Source organism: Rhopalosiphum maidis, chromosome 4, assembly GCF_003676215.2.
Source record: "Rhopalosiphum maidis isolate BTI-1 chromosome 4, ASM367621v3, whole genome shotgun sequence".
NCBI lineage: Eukaryota > Metazoa > Arthropoda > Insecta > Hemiptera > Aphididae > Rhopalosiphum > Rhopalosiphum maidis.
Window position 1 is genome coordinate 13,746,307 of NC_040880.1, and position 25,045 is coordinate 13,771,351.

General features: G+C 27.2%; 1 protein-coding gene across 1 annotated transcript; it reads right to left on the minus strand.

Moving 5' to 3' along the window:
- Positions 1 to 20: 20 nt before the first annotated feature.
- LOC113548862 lies at positions 21 to 8,047 on the minus strand. The gene is made up of 9 exons (XM_026949950.1): positions 7,128 to 8,047; positions 6,787 to 7,050; positions 6,530 to 6,717; positions 6,200 to 6,450; positions 5,872 to 6,135; positions 2,088 to 2,276; positions 1,937 to 1,978; positions 1,593 to 1,869; positions 21 to 554 (listed from the first exon to the last, which is right to left on the minus strand). Exons 1-9 carry the CDS (start codon positions 7,376 to 7,378, stop codon positions 340 to 342), a joined length of 1,941 nt encoding a protein of 646 aa, XP_026805751.1. The 5' UTR covers positions 7,379 to 8,047; the 3' UTR covers positions 21 to 339.
- Positions 8,048 to 25,045: the final 16,998 nt, after the last annotated feature.

A 25,045-nucleotide genomic window follows, 5' to 3' on the forward strand; every position in this document is an offset into this window, starting at 1 on the left:
TTTGTTAAAAATTAAATAAATTAGTCATAATTTTCAGTTAGGATAAAATAAAACATTTATTACTTATAAATTATAAGTCTTCAGGACTGGGGTAGGATATTGTTGTCATTTTCATGCGTTAAGTTTACACAGTAAAGCAACACCGATAATAGAGAATAAATAGTATGTGAATGACAAACAAGGTTGTAGTGCATATTACAGTCCTATAACATTTCTCCACCAAAAAAGGTTTTTATTTACTAATAGCTAGGTATATATTTAAAATTTATAATTTAGGTTTTGTTTGAATGAGAACAACAAAACAAAATAAATTATTTATACATAAAAAAAAAAAAAACATTAATACTTAGGAACAACATGTGGACCTGTGAACTGTTTAATCTTGCAGTCAATGTTCAATGATTTACTGATAGTGTACGATAGATCATCAGGATAAAGTTGTGCCAAATCATTAATGGGCACAAAAGCGCACAACTCATGACTGTAATGAGTGAAAAACTTGCCAATGTTCTTGAAATTGTAATCGTATGGTTTCAGTTGTCTTTGCAATTTTTCTGTAAAAACATTTTTGTGATAATTCCAAAATTATATCTAATGATAATGTGTATAATTTATACTTAATTGCGACATAGCATGAAACAAAAATAGTTTTAAACAGAAAATAAACTCATTTAAAATGAGATTATAAAAAGATTATTAAATAATTATACAAATTGAATTCGGTTCATAACATTATTATTTACAGTAGATAAGTTATTGGAAAAATATAAAAATTATATTTGTCACATTAACATACTTGTATCATAACTTTCAGTAGCCAAGCATAAAATTATATTAATAAGCAATGTAGAAACAATTTTTTAGATTCTATTAGTTATATTCTAATGCTATAATAGTTTACAATGAATCAAAAGTTTCTGAATAATGAATATTATTAATTATCATTAGTATCGTTTAATATGGTTAAGATATACTATAAACCGTATAATGCTTAATGGTGAAATTCAATATTCCGTGTCCTACTACCCAATATTATGCATCATTCCATAATAATGTTAACCAACCTTTAGCTTAACTTTGCTATTTCTGTAACATATTTTTATTTTTCAAACTTCATCTCCTGTGTGATTCTCCTCTCTCATATTCCCAAAAAAGTTTAAAGTCTCTTTGTACACTGTTATACAACCCATAAATTAACATTTTCTTCCATGTTCCTTTCTGTCTCACTAATTATCTAGTAAATGGGCCTCTGAATTATATCATGAATCTTTTTTTTTTATTGCTTTTTTCACTTAACGAAAATAAAACAAAAACAATTGGACCTAATATGTGAATATGGCTTCAATCGATCAATTATGTAATATTGTTTTTTATTAATATAGAAGTCTTACATGGTATATATTTGTAAATTTGGTGAAAACTTAACACACCTTGCCTTAAATCATAGAAAAAATTCTTTTTATTTTTTTTCAATATGCCCTTTCAGAAAATATTGTCATGCAAAAGTGATAAAATAAAAAAAGAATAAGAAAAGACAAAAAATTTGATTTGATAAAACCTTTTCAGCTAAATCAATAAAAATTCTAACATACCATATCTGCCTTCCCATATCGCTTTGATAACAGGGTTTTGATATTTAGCTGTACTGAAATAATGATCAGGTCTGATGAGCACATGGTACACAGTTGGATTTGGAAATGGGTTATTACTGGGAACTCTTGTCCAGCCAACAACAACACCACGTTTAGTCACTATACTTGAACAAGAGCTATTACCCATTGCAATGGTATCAATCATCATGCCAATTGAATATTTTGGATCATGAATCTCACCACGCTTTTTAGGTACTAAGGGAAAAATTTCTTCCCACTGATAATTAAAAAAAGTTTTATGTTAAATATTTTAATTATCAAATATAATAAGTTTTATGACTTACATCTGTGTACATTATGTTCTTCTCATCTACATGGTTTGGAGCCTGGAAATAGTAAAATAATAATGATTTGAGAAATCAAAAATGTCTACTAGATAACTATTTGATACTTATGATTTAAATGCAAGATATTTCAAAATAGAAAAATACTCACATAGGGATTAGATGGATTTCTGAGCAAGGGACAACGACAATAGTCATAATACTGATGAAATTTTTGACATTTAAATTCAACTTCAGAATCATCAGGTTTTAAGAGTTTTTGGAAATCCAATACATATTTATATGTAGCCATATTTTCAATAGTGAGTTGCTCCACAGTTTTACTAAATGTCCAAAACAACTAAAAAAAATTTAAAAAAAATTTAATTTATTTTTTTGTAACACCTTTATAATTAATTTGTTTTCATATAATAACATAGTATTTGGAAATTTAATAGGTAGTTAAGTGGGCAGTGAAAAATAGGCATTTGCAAGTCTGGATTGAGTCAGCGGGCTACCAGGCAAAACCTGGTGGGCCTCTAAAAATTTGAAAGATTTGGGCCTATTTGATAATAATTTGTTCTCAAAATTCAAAGACTCATTCCAAATTTATAATCAGATTTTCCCTTTTTAAAAGATACTTATGAGGTTCAAAAAATATTTTGTACAATATGTCAATCGGTATTTTCTATAAAACATGATAAGACGTTTAGACATAAACAACATATTACAAAAGAGAAAAAAATATTTATTGGCGTTATCAGTTGCATCAAAACACGAGTGTCCTGTATTTTTATTTTATTTTTATGGTCTGCTTAGTAAATTAAAAAGTTCTGTGAAATATAATGATAGTTGTTTTAAATTATAGTACCTATTGAAAACATATAATTTAATTATAAAAATTAAATATTAATTGGTATTATTATAACTTTTCTTAGCTTATTAGGTATTATTTTATCTTTTTAAAAATTTACCTAAATACTTGCCCCTTTCATAGTTTCATGGCTCATAAATTGTATTTAATTTCTTCTTTGATTTTATTTTTAAAACAGTTGTTTATGATTGATCATTGTCTGGGGGCCTCTCAAATTATTTCTGTCCCAGGTCTACAAAGAAATAGCGACGCTACTGTCGTACAATAATAATAAAATAAACTACCTATTACAATTTTACTCATGTTGTTCATAATTATAATACCTAGTGTTTAAATGTTTGATTTAAAATTAGAGAAAGAGAAAGTAGTAGTAGTGTTTGTATTTACAATAAGGTTCGGTAAATTAAATTGTGTTATGTACTAATAAAATTTGTATAGACTTAAAAAAAAATTGTTAAGGAACTTGGGCCGGTTTAGTTGCACAGCTCGATAAGTAATTTCTTCCCAATCTGACGCTGGTATTTTGTGTATATTACTTCATTTGGGCTAAATTGGATGAAATAATTTTAAACTATGTGCATTATATAATTGGATTTAAAATTATGTTAAATAAATTAAAGACAAAATAAATAGATTTATAAAAATATCATAAATATTTTAGCTTAAGATAATTTTAATTAACAGTTTTTGAGATGTTTTAAATAATATTTCTAAAGAAAATATAAGTACAATTCTAAAAAAAGTTATATTCTACATTAGATTATATTACTTGTGAAATTAAAATTTATAATTTGAAAATGCATGGTACATCTAAACTTATTCTTATTTTTAATTATCTAATTTACTATTCAAACTAATACTTATTTAAGTACTTTAAAACTTTATGTATAAAATGTCTAAGTTTGTATAAATTCTGATATATCCAAAACAGTATTTACAAAACCCAGAACTTAACCGGTATCAACTCAAGATTAAAAAATAGTATTAACATATTCATAGCGTATTTTCAATTTTTAACTTGAAAGGGCTTTACATTTTTAAATAAAATAGGCTCATAGGCTGTCTTTTATACTCTTTGTTCAAATACCAATAAATGAATAAAATATGATAATTTTTGTAATATTATTTAACATAATATTTTTTTTCTTACTCATTTTCCTACATTTAATATATATTTATAATATTATACTACGTTTATTACTAAAATGAAAAATATTTAAAAAAAAAAAATATTTAGGCACTTAAATATATTTTATAATTATAACCGTTTATTCAAAATTGTAAATTTATTCAAGATTAGTTTATTGGATGATTTATTCATTCAACAAATCCTGTTCAGTATAAATTGTTGATAAATTAGTAAATCTATCTTGATTCATAGAAGTTCAAAGCCAATTTTAAAATTTTTTTGTTGTTCAACATGTTGCAGGACTAACATTGGTAAGAAAATATTATAATTTATAAATTATAACAAAATTGTATGATATCACAAAACTAAAGTTTAAAAGATCTTTCAGTAGCAGGTTGTGTTTAACTTATAAACAAATTATTAATTCATAAAACAATAAGAAATACCACCATGACTTATGATAAACAAAATTAGGAATAGAAATACAAGTATTTAATGTAATGATTGAGGCTGTTGTAAAAACCAAAGCCAGTATTAAAATTACATTAGACAAATTGAAATGTTATTTGTAATGCTATTATTTAATTCATGGCTTAATGTAGTTAACCATGATAAAACTTATAGGTACTATGTTCTGGGTCTGTGTGTGGATCTAATATTTACTATAGAAAATACACAAATAATGAATTATTGTTTAAATTTAAAAAAATTATTTCTTTAAAAAACGTTAACTATATTATGTAGATTACATAATTAATGAAGAATTTAATACAATTTTTAGAGGGGCTAAGCTCCTTCAACTACTCTTCCCAATTTTGCCTATGAACATATTATTTAAATACTTAATACTTAAAATACATTTATTAAAATCCTAAAATGTAATTTTTTTTTATAAATGAGAAATGCGATCACTAGTTATCATAGATAGAAGGTACTGTTCATTCAGCCCCTGAAACAGCCCTGATAAAAGAATTATCAGTAATAAACATGGAAGTTCATAGTAACGGTCTTATACATTGATTTGATTCACTCACTTCCTTATTTTATTTAAAACTTACATTTATAGATGGTTTTAAGTACAGAGAATAGGGCTACTGCAATTGGAAAGTAAATTATTGCATCCAATTATATAAGTAATTGCTTTAGAAGTCAAATACAAAAAAGCAAGAATAAATCATAATTTTTCAAACTTGAATTACACTTTAAAATTTTTATTGGAATAAAGCATATATTATTTTCAATGAACTTTTTATACTTAACTTAAATATTTCAAGTGATTTTACTCAAACTACTTGAATTTTTGAAAAATTCAAATTCATAATTAAATTTTTTTTCTAATTTTGAACAGTTTAAATTTCTAAGTTCAAGAATCCATCTTTACTTAAATGTTAAAGCTGCCACACTTTACAAAAAACAGCTTTAATTGTTAATAAATAGTTTCTATACTCTATTCAAGTTAAAAATAATACTTTGCGATAACCAGTTTTCATAAGGCAACATCCGTTTGTTACTCCCTACCGAGTCACACTATTTGTACACCAACCATGTAGTAATATCATGTCCCTGTATGTGTTGGCCTCCTTAACTTGAATAAAGTAAAGATAGATTTAAAAATGTTCTTTAGGGTTAATGAATTATTAGCTAACACTTTAAAAAAATACTTAGCTAGGAGATTGAGTATTAAAAAATATATATAATAATATACAAATAACTTAATATCTTAAAATTATCTATATAATATATATATATAAATTATTAACTATTTTATGTATATGTGTAAACAATTCCAATTGTACTAAAGCAGTTTGTTTATACAATGAATATTTACATAGAATTGATAAAAAAGGTAACACATTGATAAAATTGAATGTTAGTTATTATGACTTTACAAGTTTGAGTATTAAGTTTTTGAATTCTAATATATTTTTTTATAAATTATGAATTAATACTTACATCAAGTATAGAATTTCCATTATAATGTTCAGGCAATTTTCTTGAGACTGGACAAACTGTAGCTTTACGCATGATACCACCACCAGCAATATCTACCAAGTAGCATGTAGGATTTTTGCGTTTGTTTCCCGGCCATGAAGAAGACCAAGATACAAAATTGTGAACAGATGTTGCAGTTAAACGAACCTTTACTCCTAATCGTCTAGCAACTGATTCAAATATCACACACAACAAAAATACAGAACCTTTTCTCCGATCAATAACCTAAGTTGAATTAATTGTACTATTATTAATTATAAATAATGAAATCATTGAGATGAAAATATACCTGCTGCAACAAAAAGCAATTTAAGTCATGGTTACAATAACAAACCAGTTGATCTTCAGAAAATATGATTTGTCTTATGTTGTCAAGTATAAACATTGTGCTGGTTTCATCAAATAAATCATGATCAAGATTGAATTTTCCACGTTCAACCACTTGTTTCAAACAGTCTTCAAACTCAAATAGTGGATGAGCTGAGTTAGCTGAACGAATGCGATTGCACACATCAATAGCTATTTTGTTCAAACTTTTGTCTGCGAAAAATAAAAGTAAAACAATAAATTTATCATCTATTACAAATATATTATAATTGTTTTTTGTTAGTATACTTACTTATATCGCGATATGGTATGTTAACGGTAGGACACCACCAACGTCCAAGTAAGTAAAATCCTCGTTCAACAATTTGTTCTGCTGGTGGTAAACTTAAGAAATGACTTAACTTGTAACCAAAATAGACTTGGCATGAGTAAATGAGAAATTGATGTGCCATGTACAATAAATCATAATTTTCATTACGACTGAAAGTGACAAAAATAAATGTTGTTAAGTCAAAAATTGTTCTATTTTACTCTGAACCACAAAAATACCATTCGTTACTCTGAAGTTGTTTGTAGTAAGCTGCAATGGCTGATAGAATATAATATCTATGCCCTTCATTTTCTGAGTTCAAATATTGACTAAATGGATACATATGATATGGTACATTTTTAAACTTCATGTACCGGCATGGCATCTGTACAATTTCAGCAGGTACAGCTTTATCCAAACTCATACGCAACATGATCTCATCCTTCCAAGTATTTTGTTCATCAATAACAACTTCATATTCATCATTGTCTAAGGGACCGTACCTAACATGAATAAAATATCCATTATTAGTAAATAAAAAAATATACAACACACAACTAGATATTATAATATAATATACTTTTGTATGAATTTGGATTTCCAGAGGCAAGAGTTTCGTTCATGGAACAAGCAATTGTTGAGTTTGGAATGTGAAACAGCAAGGTTAAAGACGTCAATCAATTTCAATGAGTCGCAACAGCAAATATACTCAATCAATTCGGTCGGCAAGTCCAGGATTGTGGTAGTAGCGGTTTCGGCGGATGAGTCGGCAGCGGCGACAACGTTCTCGTCGTCGGGTTCGCGTTGTCGTTTCAGAGGGTTGGTCGTCATCGTACCGATTTTTGATCTTCAAATTTCCATTCAGACAGATCACGCAACAACAAAAATTACGCCGTCCGGACGATCAATAGAGTATGTATTCCGAGAGTCTGCCCTATTGCGTTCCTCTGAAAGAAATGTTTCACAGACAAAAATCGAAGCACAAGACCCCAATGGTTGTTGAAATTGCAGTGCGTCAGTGCCCGCGCAGTTCTGATTAACCCCGAGCGGCGGCCGTCACAATGCAAGTGCGATGATGATATGTCGTTAGTGCGTCGTCGCAGACGCGGTCCTCGGTCACGAACGAAGCGCACTCACGGTTCACACACGAAAACAACAACAACAATAATAATAATAATAATAATACTGAAAACAAGTAACTAGTAAGTTCCTCTCCAATTATTGTAAATAAACAGCATGATCAACGACGTAGGCAAGTTACAACTTGCAAAAATACAGACTGCGGGATATTTGAGCCCGCAATAGAAATATTGCTCGAGACAGTATATAACTTAAAGACAACTTAATATTATTTAAAAACAGTCAAGACGTACGAAAATTGAATGCTACGGATGTACAATGCACGGAATACTATTTCGTAGTATATCAGTGTGATATATTGTGTCATAAAAATATGGTAAAGGTATTATTTGTATTGTTTGTGAGCTGATGGATTTCCGGTTGTGGATTTTTTTCTTTATTATCTATTTATGTCTATTGTCTGTTGACATCCTTGAGAAGAAAATTTGATAAAGAAAAATATTTAATCAGTGATAACGTCGATTGATCGTGCCACAGTCATAGATAATAATATATATATATTATACGTCTATGGTACGAGCACAGGTAATAATTTTCTTTTTTCTATTTTGTATTTTTCAGTCAATATAATGATGATAAATATGGAATATGACCAGTTAGATAATAAATAATTAGAATTAAGTTAACTGCATAGTGTCTATAATTACGCCCGTACTAATTATAACTGGACTTAATGGACTTTGCAGTATAACACATTTAAAGTTCAAAAATAACATCTATTATCAACAATATGTAAATAAATAACAAATCTGACAGCCAACGCTGTAATATGTAATTTCTATAGCTTAAAAATGTTCACATTTTACAAAAAGTTCATCATTATTTTTTGTTAGGAATTTGTCACTGTCTCGTTATTCCTATAATTTGAGTAAGTTAGTAGGTGTACTAAACGGTTATAGACGTTATGTAGTACTACAAAAGTATTATAACTATAACTATTACTAACATAAAAAGCTAATATATTAAGAAAATTACTTAAAACTTAAAAGTTTAACTATGATTTTTAAATCTATTATCGTGGTCTTCGTGAAGTATTATTGATATCATAAGTTTTCCATCATAAATTTTGGTTCAGATTTTGTTGGCGTTATATTGTTCTAAGTGTATTAATTACAGAAATGTACAGTGTATATTATAATAAGTACAAAAGCAATTTGATCACGAGATAGATATAAAGAAAAAATCACATTCCTAAAATGTCAGCAGAATAGTGCATTTTACGAGAAAAAATCGCTATTATGTTTTTTTTATAGTTATTATTATTTACCAGTCTTCTTGTTTTCATTTATTTGTTAAAAAAATATAATTTACTCAAAAATAGTGACATCACTGACATCCAACAGGATCTTGTATAATAATTAGAGCTAGGATAGTATAGGATTTTGCATTTTTTTTTAGGATTTACAAGACATAGCTTTTTAAGCACAAAATGTGATTTGGTCATATACGAGTCCAAATATATAGTTTTTATTTTGCTTTTTTTTGCATTGTTTGTACTTTTATAGATTTAAGGTCATTTTTTTTAATTTTACGGGCATTTTTTATACTTTTTTGAAATCTAGGTAATATTTTAATTAATAAATATATTAATTTACGTAATTTTCAGAATAAAAAAAATATACGTATATATTTTTTATTTTATAGTATTTTTTGTTGTTTATTTCAGAAAATTTCAAGTTGGCCATTGCATGATAAGTCCAAACTTCAAACTTTAGTATTCATATCAAAAAAATCCTAAATTAACATTTTTTTTTTTTTTGCTATTTTTTTATAATATTATAATTTAAATAATTTTGTACCGAAATATTAATTAATAATTATAATGCATTTTTATAATATTTTAAAATCATTTTTTATCTTTTGGGCATTTTTTAAGGTCATTTTTAGGTTTTTGAGGTCATTGAAATCCTAGCCCTAATAATGATTAATAGTCGTCTCTTATTACAGTAAATACAGTTTCTTATTATAATAATTTTACATAGATACATGACCACGTGGCACGTGCTTGTAGGTTAATTATTTCAATAAATAAAGTTTATATTATAATAAATAGCCGACAAGATAGTACCTATTTAATATATTAAACAACTGTTAATTATTATTTGTTGCAATCGATAAAATTATACAATAAAAATTTACGTGTATAAACTATAAAATATAAATGCCAAATGGCGTATAGTGTTTAGTGTTTACACAATGTATCAGAAAGTAAGGTTCGTATATTGGTAGGTTAGGTCAACTTATTATATAGGTTATATTACTCATATCATTATATTGATAAAATGATTTAATGATAGATATGTATTTTATTGCACTGTGTCGTTGTGTGAAGAATATATACAATAATTGTCATTCATGCATTTTAGTATTTTACCATATAATAAATCATAATTAATTAATAAATATGTACCCATAATTTTTTTTAATGTAAGCTATCAAATAAAAATTTTCTTTTATAGATTATTATTGACTATTAAAAAACATATTTAAATTAATTAAATGTAGGTAATAATGATAATTTACTAATATTGATTTGACCTAGACTTGAAATAAATAATTGGGTGATAGGAGACTTTTGGAATAACTATAGGTATATAGTATATTTATTTTATAATATTAAGTTAATGTTGCATTTTCGCTTTTAAGTGTGATATTTATAGTAGCTATTAGAATGAGTTAATCATTTATTTGAAAGCCGAGATATTAAAATATAACCGATGTATTGCAACTGTAATCTTTACAACAACATTGATTAAATTTAGATCACATACCATAATAACATGTTTTTAATGTGAATGACTAAAAAGATCGAAATAAATAAATAATGAGTAGGTAATACAATGTATAAGACGTTATTGAGTAAAAATATGTTAGACAAATAAATTAAAGGTAGGAATTTAACTATTATTATATAATAGTATAATACCTATTCTATATAGACTATGTTTCAAAATTGGGAGCGGTTATCCAATAATAGATATATTAGATATAATAAGTATAGAATAGATGGTGTAATATAATGATAATTATATTGAATAAGGTATACAATATAACTTGAACAATTAGGTAAGTACATTCAATAGCATATGGATATATGTTATATGATGATACTGTTTAGTATTATATGGACGTTATGTTATAAAGGTAGAATTATAAGTAATCGAGCTATTGACTCGTACTACTCGTAGTTATAATCAGGAGCGTATACAAGAGGGGACGTGTGGGTCAGATCCCCATTGGATTTTTATTTTTTTTTTGTTTTTGCTTACATTATGCAGTATGCACTAAAATGCAATATTTTGTGATATTATGATCTATCGAGCTATTGAATTATGAAAATTTTCTTAATACTAAATACCATTATAATTTTATTTTATTTTATTTGTAGCAAAGTAATGTTTATTTAGTCGAAATATTCAATAACGACTATGTTTATACTTTATTATAGCATATCTTATTATTTATAAAGACAATACTTTATGTATAATAATATGTATGTATGCTCCACTAAAAGGGCTATGCTTCCACTGTGAGCCTGCGTTTAAAATGTTATCAGATATTATCGTTGTTATTACATTATGAGAAATAACTGATGAGATCATTATCGCTATGGGTTTAGTTCACCGCGTATACGTAGTACACTAGTACATAGTACGTACTACGTAGCTACCATTTATTTATCTAAAAGAGACACTCACGGGATTGATGAAAATGTGTGAAAAAGTATTTGTTATAGGAATGGCTAAATGGCCTAACACTTATGCCAGTTTATAGAAATATTTAATTACAGCAGAAGTTTTAAACTAACTAGCAAAAAAAAAAAAAAAAATAGAAAACTAGATTTGTTAATTTAATTATTATTTATTTTATTTATACATTTAATGATGTAGCATTTTATAATATAGACATTTTGACTTTATGGAGTATTGGAGTGAATAATCTACCATATTGTGTTTAATGTGAATTTTGAATCAATTCAAATTATATTCATTCAAATTTCATTTTCATCATTTGTTCTTATATTTTACTATCAAAGTAAAAAGTTTTGGGAGAGCAGGGGATTTTTCAATTGCCCCCTCCCATTTAGCTTTTTTTCGATCCCCCCTTTCAGAAATCATGTCTACGCAACTGGTTATAATAATAAACTGCAGTTGCATTATGATATACGCTTGAACATATATTTATATGAAATTAACATATATTTACGATTTTATATGACACCAATACACTATTGGCTATTTGGTATACAAATATTTCCATGGAAAATTTTAAATAAATTATAGTGGACCAGGGGAGGATAGTTTTTTAAATCACTGATTAGATTTTGAAATGTCGAACAAATTGATCAAGTTTAAACTGCCGACCAACTGTAAGTATTCTTGCATGCCGTGTGTTTGAGGAAGCGGGAGACTTACACTCCCGATTGAGGGCTTCGGTTCATTCCTGGTATACCTATAAATATACAAATTTATAATAGGTATTGTGTTTTAGTTATTAGATGATATACTACGCTTTAAGATAACTGCTATATAATTTATCATGCAATTTTATCCAGATAAAAACAAGAAAATTTTTACTTATTATTTACTAGGTCTGAAATATAGCTATCCCCACCCTCAAAGTTAGGTACTTAAATTAACTCGTGAATTTACCTGTAACTATGTATACCACTATGTATATTATTAATTTTGAGTGATTTTTGATTCTTCCTATAAATAGTCTTATAACCAGTATAACCTATATTATATTATATTATATTATATAATGATTTATGTTATACACATGGAACACAGCTAGGTAACATAATATTATGCTTATCATTTATCAACATATAGATATAGTAATATGTAAAAGTTTATTTTATTTTATTTCTCCTCTTCAATTTTCATGGTCACTGTATTAAATATAGTATATATTTGAAATCATGGTCGTCGAGTTAACGAGTTGTAATACTGGTCTTGGGTTGGTAGTATAAAAATTATATTAGACCTACAGACTTATCTTTAAAACTATATCTTAATTTTTCGTTGTTTATGTATATATAATATATATTAAACATACATATGTTTATTAATATATTATGTATCTATGAATAATATGTGCATAATAAAGGTATAAATAAATACAAATAAATTCTAATACTAATTTTAATCATTAATTACAAATTTAAATGTACCTATACATAATATATTCACCTCGATTACAGGATTACTAGTTTGACGGAAAATTGGTTTTTTTAGTTTTAAATATTTAATATTATTTTTTGCTGGTGCAGAAAATATGTTAATTGCTTGTTGGCTGTATAAAAAAACCAATAAAGCGTTCAGTTGTTTTAATCATGTTAGATATACATTGATACATTTGTTACTTTGTTAGATACTCATTTAAGATGGTATACGTCTTTTTCGATACATATAATAGTTTAATTTCATCGATTATGAGTTATGACTATAATACTATAATATTATGTCATCTACTAGCTGCATGGGCGCCGCAAGAGGGTGCACTTGCACCCCCTGGCTTTACAAAATATTAAATTAAATTAAGAAAATTGAATGGTATTGAAACTATTTTATTTTGTATAATTATCTACATTATATTATATTACGTATTTAACTATTATTATTATTATTATTATTATTACGTTAATAAGAATTATTTAAAAATTAGCGTATAGCTACTTGCACGATGCACCCCCCCTTTTTCTGGCGGCACCTATGACCAGCTGTAATATATATTTGTAAACCGGCCGTGCATGTAGTGTTACTATAGACTACTATTTAGTGTCCTCTTCTCTGTAAATGGATATAAGTGAAGTAGCCAGTAGGTACGCTATATTTGAATATTTCCCTGATGTAGTATTTTATTATGTTTTTATAACGTTAAGTTTTTTTTTTTTTTAATATTATGTACTTTTTAGTGAATTGTGTATACGTATATTTATTTTATAATTATTTATTTATTTAATAATATATATTCGGTATACGTGTATAAACACAACCTACACTACTCCTTGATATTGTATCCACCATATCAACATCGCTTTAAATTTTGTTTTAGTACAGATTGTGGTAAGTGGTAACATAGAAATACAGAATAACTATAATAAAATGAAAATGTTTTAACATTAAAACCAGTAGCGTACGCAGAATTAGTTTATGGGGGTGGGTGGGGGTTACCATTTATAATATATTATTTATAAAATGTATTTTCTAATTGTAAATGTAATATTCCATAAAAGAAATTAGTATACATGTCTTACTTATGGGGGGTAACCCCCTCTGCCGCTGATTAGAGCATGCAGTGTTTAAGCCCACGTCGCTATTGTGTACGGGCTGCTTTGAATTTTAGAATGACTATTATTTTTATACATTTCATGATTTTAAAGTTTCAAGCAATATTTTTTTTTTCATAAAAAATAATTTAAGAATGTAAAATTTTTATTTTTGTCCGGCCCGCAAACTTTTGTATGTGGCCCGAGAGTCCAAAAAGGTTGCCGACCACTGAATTAAGGCATAGGTCTATGCCTATACCGGTATAATATAATAAATATTGCGTCCAGATAACACAGCCGCCTAGTCATTTCCGTTTGCCACTCTGTGCCTGTTTATTGTTTATTCGTTTTTATCAGCAAAAGTTGCGTAACATGATATAATTATATGTTATATGTACCTATACGGGTGGTATGTAACGTGAAATGCAATTAAAAAGTAAAAACGGTGAAATTGCATTTTCTAACACGATAATGGGCAATACCATTATTGAAATAAGGCATTCTCGCCAACATTTATCGATGAGGGAGATCCTAGAGTGAAATTCAAATAGTGTCTATAAAATAGAAAATAACACACTAGTGTTTTTTTTAATAGACATATCGACATATTATCATATATATGTATCTAAAATAAAATAGTTCATATGTACAGTGTATACACTACAAAATTATTCATCAATTATGTTCAGTTTTTAGGTACTTTTTTTCTTCAATAATGCAGTCATTCAAAATCTAATTTTTGGAATTTTTAAGTATACCTAGATATATATTTAGATAAATAACATATTTTAAAACTTAAAATTTTTATAATACTAAAGGAGTTTATTAGAGATAAAAACTTTTGTTTTTCAAGTGAATAATTTCCTTCCATTTTTCTTTTATATATTATTATTTAACGAATATATTTTCTGACATTTTTTTGAGTTTTTCAACTTTGTGTACTAAGGGTAAAATGTATTTGATGGTGAGCTTCAAAAATGTGGAGTCTGTGGTAATTTTAAAATTGTAGTAATTAATAAAACGTAATTAACGTTTAACGTTTATAATTTGTAAAAATGGCCCAAGGACAATACATATTAAATTCAATATTACATCTATTATTTATTTTATATTTTTGTAAAATTATTTTTTAGGACTATTATCTTTAATATAAATATTTTAGTAACTGATAAAACTATTTGTTTGAATTTTAAATTAGACACGAGTACGAAAACATTTTCAACAAAATAATATCTATTACATAAACAATTTTTTTTTTTATTATTATTATTTATAAAAGCTATATTTACAATCTGTACAAAAAAAGCACAATAAGTAAATTTGATAATAAAATTAGTAATACATATATTTTGAATGAATTGAGGGGGGAAACCGTCCATTAACAGTACTTATTTAATTTGATGGGTTCGTGGATTTTTTTTTTTTTTTTTTTTTAATAACAAATTTTGTTAGGTAAGGGCGTCTCTCGGCCATTTTCTTTTTAATCTCCTTGGAGGGTTGTTGGGGATGGTTTTAGAGGACATGCGGGAAATAAGAGGATTTTGGTTTGAATAGAGTTTGGAATGGAATTTTTCGTAGTGTCGAGTTGCTATTTCATTTACTGTTGGCATTTGAAGATCATTGTGAAATGCGTCGTTGGTCATATACCATGGGGCTCCAGTTATTTGTCTAAGACATATAGACTGGAAAGCTTGAATGGGTCTTATGTTAGATGGTTTGGCTTGGCCTCAGATTTGAATGCCATATGACCAAAGGGAGATAATAATTGTCTTGTATATTAATATTTTGTTTTTTAAGCTCATTGAAGGAAACAATTAAGGACGAAGGAGATGTAGGCGTGAGTTTGATTGTTTTCTTTTGTGTTTAGTTTGTTGGGCCTAAGTAAGTCTTTTGTCTAGATGAACTCCTAGGTATTTAGTTGCATTTTGGATAGGAATTGGTACATAATTGAGCGACAGTTGTGGGCATTCGTTTTTACAAAGAGAAAAATTTATTTGAACCAATTTAGATTCATTTATCTTAAATTTCCATTTTTGAGTCCAGTTGGAAATTTGATTTAAATGATATTGTATATTGTAGGTGGCAGTTTTAGGGTCTTTGTTTGATGCTAGTATAGCGGTATCGTCTGCATATGTCGCTAGAGTTGTATGGTTTGTTTTGGGGATATCTGATGTGTAAATATTATAGAGTAGAGGTGATAAGTCACTTCCTTGGGGTACTCCCGCTTTAATTTTATAGTAAGGAGAGTAAGAATTGTTGTGTTTAACAGTGAAATATCGGTCTTCGAGATAAGATTTTAGAATGAGGAAATATAGAGCAAGTAGAAACGATTTTAATTTGAACAGTAGTCCGTCGTGCCAAACACGATCGAATGGTTGCGCGATATCAAGGAATACCCCTGGACAATGTTCTTTTCTTTCGAATGATGCTGATATTTTGTCGGTGATTCTATGTATTTGATGAATTGTAGAATGATATGATTGGAATCCAAATTGGTTATTTGGTATGATATTTTTTTCTTTGATAATAGGGGTTATTCTTTTAAGAAGTAATTTTTTGAAAAGTTTCCCTAACGTCGGTAATAAACTTATCGGGCGATATGAAGTTACTAAATGCTTTGGTTTTTCTGGCTTGGGAATTAATATTATTTTAGAGAATTTCCATATTGGGGGAATGTATGATAACCTGAGCATTGAGTTGTATATGTGAGTCAAAAGAAGGATGGTTTTGTTAGTTTTTTGAGTATTTCGTTATTAATTAAATCATATCCTGAAAATTTGTTGTTGCGTAGTTATGCGCGTTTGTAATATATGATATTATTTCTTGTGGTGTAATTGGTTTGGCCGGTAGTGACATAGGTAGTGGACTGTTTAGAAAAGTATGAACATTTTCTACATGTGTTGTTATATTAGCATTTATATCTGAGTGTGGTTGAAAAATTTCGGATAGGTGGTTTCCGAATAAATTTGATTTTTCGTTGTCGGTTATGGCTGAAGTGTTGTCAGGGTTTATTAAAGGGGGAACTATTTCTTTTCTTTTGGGTTTGTAGTTCTTTTTTCAATTTATTTGTTAGTTTGTTAAATTCGTGTTTGTGATCTGGGTAATAGGTTTGTTGCCACATTTTTCTAGCTTGACGTTTTTTGTTAATTAATTCTTTTAAATTCTGGGGTAGGTATGTATATTGATGTGGTTTTATTGGTATATTTGTATTTGGTGGTAGTGTAGTGGTTGAGTTCGTTACTGCTTCTTGAATAGTTGTAATAAGGAATTGCGAAGCGCTGTCTATGTCTTCGCGAGATTTTAAACGGACTTTCACTGAAATGTGTTCGTCTAATTTTTTTTTAAATAAATTGAAGTTAATCGGTCCAGAGTTTAGAGTGTTGTTAATATTTTCTGATTTACCACCTAAGAGAAGCAGAATTGGGGAGTGGTCGCTGGACAGTTCGTCAAGGTTTTTAATATTATTATGTAAGTAAACAATTTACAGTAAAAAAAAGGTTCTCTTTTAAAAAACAGAAGTTTGTATTACCACACGATACAGGATACTCTTTAAGTAATACAAAAGTTGTTAAGAATTTAAAAATTTGGTATTTAAGTTTATTATTTAAAAATTAAAAAAATCAGAAATTGAATAAATTCATTATTAAAGGTAATTTGAGATGGAAATAAGTAATCACTCTGTTGTACAACATAGGTGTCGGATTTAGTGAAACTCGTGGCATTTAAAATGAGAGTAAGCATGCTATAATGAATCCTTGTAATGATAACAAGTTGTTAAGCCATGAGAGTAAGCTTAAATTGATTCGCGATACTCACGATAAGTATAATAATTCTTATCGATTATTGTTTGCTTATATACTTTGCTACCATTCGTGGTTAGATTATTATTTAAATTATAATGAAATATTTGTGAAAAATACCTACAGAATTTAATCGAACGTAGCTATAAAGGTACTCGATAACAATATTTTCCTATTTACGCTAGTATAGGTTAGGTAATACAAAAAAATGGAAAAGTCAAGTTGAAAGTATTGAACGTGTAGGACGTAGGTGCCAGGTCACAAAATTATTTAAAACAAAATTGGCATGTAAATAATATTTATTTGTTTATGTAAAGTACACTACATTAATAGGTATACTTTTGTGTTTGAATTTAAATCAGTTGTGAACTTTATCCCCGTATAATTATTTCCGATACGTTTTAAACAATTCTAATTTAAATATTTATTTATTTATTTTACGGGTGGAAGCTCAATTGGACATAATACAGTACTTTGTATTTACATTTGCAAAATATACACTATATTATAAGATAAAAAAAAAACAAAAACAAATTAATAATGTGCTTATGATAATATAATCAACTAAAGTAGAAGAAGGAGGTGTCTACATTAACCTACATCCCAGTAGAGGATAGACGTAATTACGTACACACATTTTTTTCCTAACATAAACTTTATACATAGGTACTGTACAATGTACATATTCAATATTGTAAAGAATTATATTTTTTATTTTATATTATTTTTATACAAATAAACGAGTTTCCGCTTTAGCATTAAAGTAACAATACAACAATTAGAATAATAGTATGATATAAAATAACTTATTAATATTATATGTAATACTAATACAGTAACAGAGGTAAAAATATTAAACAGTTTATTAAGTTAATATAGTTAAAGTAGTTATATAACAATTTATTAACAGTACATTTTAATAGTAATTATAATCAAAAAACATTAAAACAAATTATTATTAAATGAGAGAGGTCCTCATTGGCGAGTGATATCATATGTCTTAGAGGCTCATTTTGTAAATGATTTGTGTTGGCGCTAAGAATATGGAAGGTTTTTTGGGAACGAATTGCATAGGAAGGGACTTTAAAATTTATTTGGGATAGCAAACATAGGGAATCAATTTGGTTAGTTATTAGACTACAAATAAATTTTATATTTAATAGTCTTCTGCGTTCTGCAAGAGTAGTTAGGTCAAATAGATTAGTGATATTAGTATAATAGTAAGCTAAATGGGGAATGTCTTACACAAAATAAGCAAATCTCAAAAATCTCTGTTGAATACGTTCCAGTTGATCAGAATCAGAAACAGTGTAAGGATCCCAGATTACAGACCCGTATTCTAAAATAGGACGAACTAAAGTACAATATAAAGATTTCAGCGATTTAGATAACTTGAAGTCTTTGAATAGATGCATTATGAACCCTAAAGGCCTAAAACTTTAAACTCTCTACTGGAAGTCATTACAATATGAGGACTTGGATTAAGAATTACAGATAGTTTAAAACCAAGGTTAACTAGATCATTAACGCGTACAATTTTCATACCTGAGATATAGTAGTCATAAAGTGTAGGAGTACGAGAACGAGTGAACGTCATAACTCGACATTTAGAAGCATTGATTTTAAGACTTATTTTAAAACACCAACTAGCAAAACAATCAAGGCTATTTTGAAGATTCGTACAATCAGCAGCTGAGTTTATTTTCATAAAAAGTTTCATGACATCTGCGAAACATAGTAATTTACAAAAAGGCAAAGCATTACGAATACTATTGACAAATAATGAAAATAAAATCGTCGATAAATGTCTCCCTTGGGGTACACCAGACGTCGAGGAAAAAATGTTTGATTTAACGCCAAATAATTTTACCCACTGTTGCTATATAGTATTTACTATACTAATTACTAAATGTATATAATTTATAAAATTATCTAAAACTATTTTAGTATTTGTAATAAGTACTTAGTGCACATATGTTATAAAATGTACAATAGAAGTACCTAGTACAAGAAGTAGTACATAAGAATATAAGATACAGTTCTGGAGTCTTACCTCTTACCCCCACACGACTCAGTTGACACCGCCATGTATACACCACTATTTCTCAATCAATATTCATACAGCCTCGGTAGTTGGTTACCCACAACACCATTGATATCCTATTAACTGTTTACAGTATGTAAAATTACCAACACTATATATATATTTCCCAGAAACTATATTGTCAATTGTCATAATGCGAAACTTAGATTTAGGAGAGTACCTACCAGAAGAATTTGGTGAAGCAGAAGATAATAGGTAATAATATTTACAATTTATTGTATAGTAGTAAAGTACTTATATAGCTACTTAAGGTACTTTATATTAAACTTATTTTATGTTACAATATAATTTAATAGGGAAATTTGAATCATGCATCACCATCGTTTCTCATTCAAGAAGTGATATCCACCCACACACAAGCTCAAGTCCTTCCTCAGTTTACATTAAATTTTAATTCAGACTTTTGGAAGGAAGCAATAAGGAATTGGATATATTATAGTGCTTTTAGTTAAATTTTTGCAAAATTTGTTGAAACAAAAGTTGCAATACATGCATTGGTGTAAGGTGTAAGTATTAATTTTAAGTTTTTAATTTTAAAATCGAATAAATTCAAACATTCTTTTGTGTTAGGATTTGAAATTACTTGTAAATTTTAATACTTTATCACCATATTATTATTTTCGATATGTTTTGTAAAATTTTAAGTATTATTCACAGAGCAAGAGATTAGATGTATTGACGTACACATATTTTCCCAAATATTTACATACGTACTGTACATATTATTATAATATATTATTAAAAATAATAATAAGCCATTTACAAAACGTATAAAAACTTTAAAAGTACCTATGAATATTAGTATTTATATTTATTATTTAGTGCATACTGCATATATTATAAAAATTATAAAATATGTATAATAGTGTAAGAATATGTTTTTTAACATTTTAACGTTCTACACTGTTATAGAGTGTCTACTTAAATATTATTTATTGTACAGTTGATGGTTTATAAATTTTATCATAAGTAATATATTTTTTTTTACAACTATTTAACAATAATACCACGACCTTTTAAATATTTACTGATGTTGAACGTTATGTTGTAAGTACTACAGCATACAGATTCAATGTTAAATGATATTATTCTAGTTTGAATGGATATATTATTAGTATAGTTGTTTATCGATATGACGGTAATAGGTACATGATTTGTATACATATTTTTTCATATTTTTGTACTTTTTCCCTCCCCTTAACTCTACCTATCTGATTCTTTAGTATTGCAAAAGATGTTGATGTACACCTGTATTATTGTATATAGATATATTTATTTATTCGATTTAGTTTTAGTAGAGGCACTCCAATTTGCATAGGCAATATTTTGTTTTCATAATATTCGTTGACTGTTTAGTATTGTTGGCACGTATTGCAGTATATTTAAATAATATTTACTAATACCTATAATATTATATGTAAACACTAAACAGTGATTACATAAATATGGTTTACAAAAACATTTCATTATAAAAATAATTGACTTAATAACAAAGATTATCGAAGCACAAAACTTAAAAAATGTTCAATACTACATTTTACAGGGAAACTACAAAATTATGAAACCAACATGGCTACAGCATGTTCTGTTCAATTATTATTAAATTTGCTACCTTTTATTGATTTGGTTTAAGTTTAAATAGTTAGTGGGATGGAACACCCCTAAAATGTAGACACTACGCGTATATAACGTTTATCACTTCAGCTAGTAGACAAATGCGCGCGGAGTGATTATTTTTTAATGTTTCTTTATCTTAATTATTATTATTAAGATGAAGAATACGAATACTTGAACAAATTTAATAATCTCAGAATCTACTGGCTCGATTTAAATTATAAATGAATATCAATAGATTCCTTAAAACTTGAAGCTGGATAGTGTTTTAAGCTTAATTTTTCAATTCACGTAGCATTGGATGGCTCACACTAATCCCCTGTGAAATTAGTTTTAGCTCACGAACATCGAATAATCATTTTGTTTATGTATAGGATTGCCAATTTTGACAACGGTTATGAAATAATAATAATAATATTTAATTATTTGTTTGTTATTCAAATGTATAGTAAAATGTAATTGACTTAATTCTTACGCTTGTTTTAGTCGTAGTTAATTGATTATACACTAAAAAATTACTTTGTTGATTTTTATGGAAATTTCAGGGATTGTTCTTAGAGATATCAGGAAATTTTTTAGAGTCAAAACATTAAACTGAGTTAAAATATATACCAAGTTGTATAAGATCTAATCTGCCACCAACGGATTTGCCATCTCGATCGGTTTAATTCGATATAGCGCCGATCGAAATTATTATATTTATATTACAAACGATCTGTATGATTGTATACATTATTACATTATATAATCTGTAATACATATTCAAAATAAAAATATAATGGTTAGATTATACCTCACACCTTTTAGCTATTATATGAATTATATTATAAATGACGTAATTTGTAAAAGTGGTAATAATAAAATTTATAAAATACACGCTACCAATATAATGTCTTTAGTATACAAATGTCTGATACACAATCGGAAATTAGGTATAAGTACTAAATTAAAAAAACTATAATATTACGTTTTTATTTATTATGGATATCAAATGAAAATATTAAATGCGTGGCTACTATAAGTCCTATTGTATATCCTACTACTTGTGGCTTTAAAAAAAAATGTATATCTATATTAAACACGACATGGTGTTAGGAAAATTACAAAAACTCAATTATTAAAATTACATCAGGTCATATCATGCACGTATAAAACGAAGACATTGATCACCATAATGTAAATTAATGTAAAATTGTCTGACCTTCATAGTACACCCTGTATGTGAGAGGGAGCAACAATCGCTGCGCAGCAACCATTATAATAGGTATCGATCGATCGCCGAGACCTGCGTATCTTCGTCTACAATTAGTATCAGTAAGACGTTTATACAGAATGATTGATTCACTGAGCACGGTCATTCCTATTTTATCCTTCAATAATGAATATATTTAAATTCTGATTTTTGTAATTTTTAAGTATATTTATAGACCATTTTTTCAAATTCTATAGAGTTTTTGTACCTAGTACTTGAGAAATGTTCTATGGTGATTTAAATTTTTGTTTTTCAAATGAAAACACCACCCCCTCTCTTTACTGTAATTTATTTAGTGCCTTAATGGGTAAATTATTTGAAAAATTTAATTAATGAGTACTTATTGTTGTTTCTCTGCAGTTATTAAAATGTTTATATTAAGAATAATAATTCTTAAAAATGGTTTTACAAAAAAAAAAAAATAATATAAAATAGAATTCATATTGGATCTAATATTTTTTATAATTTACCCATTTTTATAAAAATTATAAATGTTGATATAAAATTGTCATCTTCGCAAGATACTCATTAAGTAATAAAAAAATCTAGACAATTTAAAAATATGGTGATTACTTGTAATCTATAGTTAAAAATTCAAAAATCCTATTTTGAATAAATATATTATTGAAGAAAAAAATAGTGAGCATGTTTAATGAGTCATCCTGTACGGTATAGCTGAGTTTGGCGTGGATATACCCCGAGGACAAATGGCACGTGCCATCGATTTGACCGCTATAATGTTCTACAGCTGCGTACCCCGATAGTACCTATCATCTTTGCTATATTGCCATGTACTCAAAGTAATCAATAACACAGACACGTCCACTGAAAGTTTGGTTTATGTTAAATATATTATGTAAAACATTTGTGATAATAAGTCATAACCACACATTATAAAATCTGTTGTGTGAAATTCTCGACTCTTGTTCTTAACTAAGTTTTAATAGTATATACATCATTAATAAAACAAACGTACCAAAATTATTTTATACTATAGATGGGTACTTACTACTTAAATACCAAAATTGCGTATCTAACATTTAGTATATTACATTTTATTTATTAGTAAATAGTAATTTACTAATATTACTTACTTAAATATATAAACTACACTCATTAGAAACATGCTATGTATACACTATACAAAACAAGTGTATATCATTGAAAATAATTTAGAATTAATATAATAATAAATACTTGGAAATATTGTAATAAGGACCAATAAATAATTGTATTCGTAATGGCATTACCTGGAATGTTTTATTTAGTCCAATAGGTAATAGCTTAAGTTTTAACCACACTATACCTTCTATGTAAAAACAGAAAATTAATCTTAATAATTTAATCAATTCACCGCTCATAAATAGACCTTAAAAATTTAGTTCAGCAAGGGGGCTGGTATGGGGGATGGATCCTAATGACTTTTTTAAAATGTATATAGCCATATAGGTACTACTTACACATTATACCAATAATAGAAAAAATGATAATCTTATATATTATCAATTTTTTTTTTTTACAAAAATTAGCTAGTTTTTTGAGTACATATTATATTCTCTTTCCCTAATGAAAATTCCTAGCACGCTACTAACCACCACTGCATGCTTGATATTGCCATTATGACGAGTGCATACAATTTATATTTATACGCTGTGTTTTTCCTAATATCTCACTCTCATACGTACTAAGTAACAGTGGTGGTACGCAAAATTTTTTTATGTATGGTATATATATATATGTTTATTCCAAATATAAATGTAATATTCCATAAAAGAAATCATTATACATATTTTACTTATTGGGAGAGAGAAGTTTGGCTTGCTAAAACTGAATATATTTTCTTTTTTATGTAGGTTGCCATTGCTTACAGATTAATGATTATAATTAATAGAAATATAACATATACAATTTTTATAAATATATTTAATGAAATATGATGAATTACAATGATTTTCTTTTTAGCTTTGAAAATATTTTTGATTTAAATACTTTGAATACGTTAAGACGAATACTAATCTTAACGATATTGAATTTGCATCTAATTTTAAGCAATCGTTGAAAAATATGCCCAGAAAAATAATTAAGAAGTGGAAAATGAGAAAATTAATCACTGTAAGTAATGAAGTAATAAATGTAATTTGTATTATGTATTTCAATTAAAATAAGATTTGTTTAAATTGTGGCAAAGGTAATACAGCTAGTATTTAATAATATAATGTCGCTGTATAATCAATGACTCGTAAGAGCCTGTAATCTGTAGCAGTAATTCGACTGTAAATTGTGTAATTGAAACGGATAAAAGTAGTGCTTATAT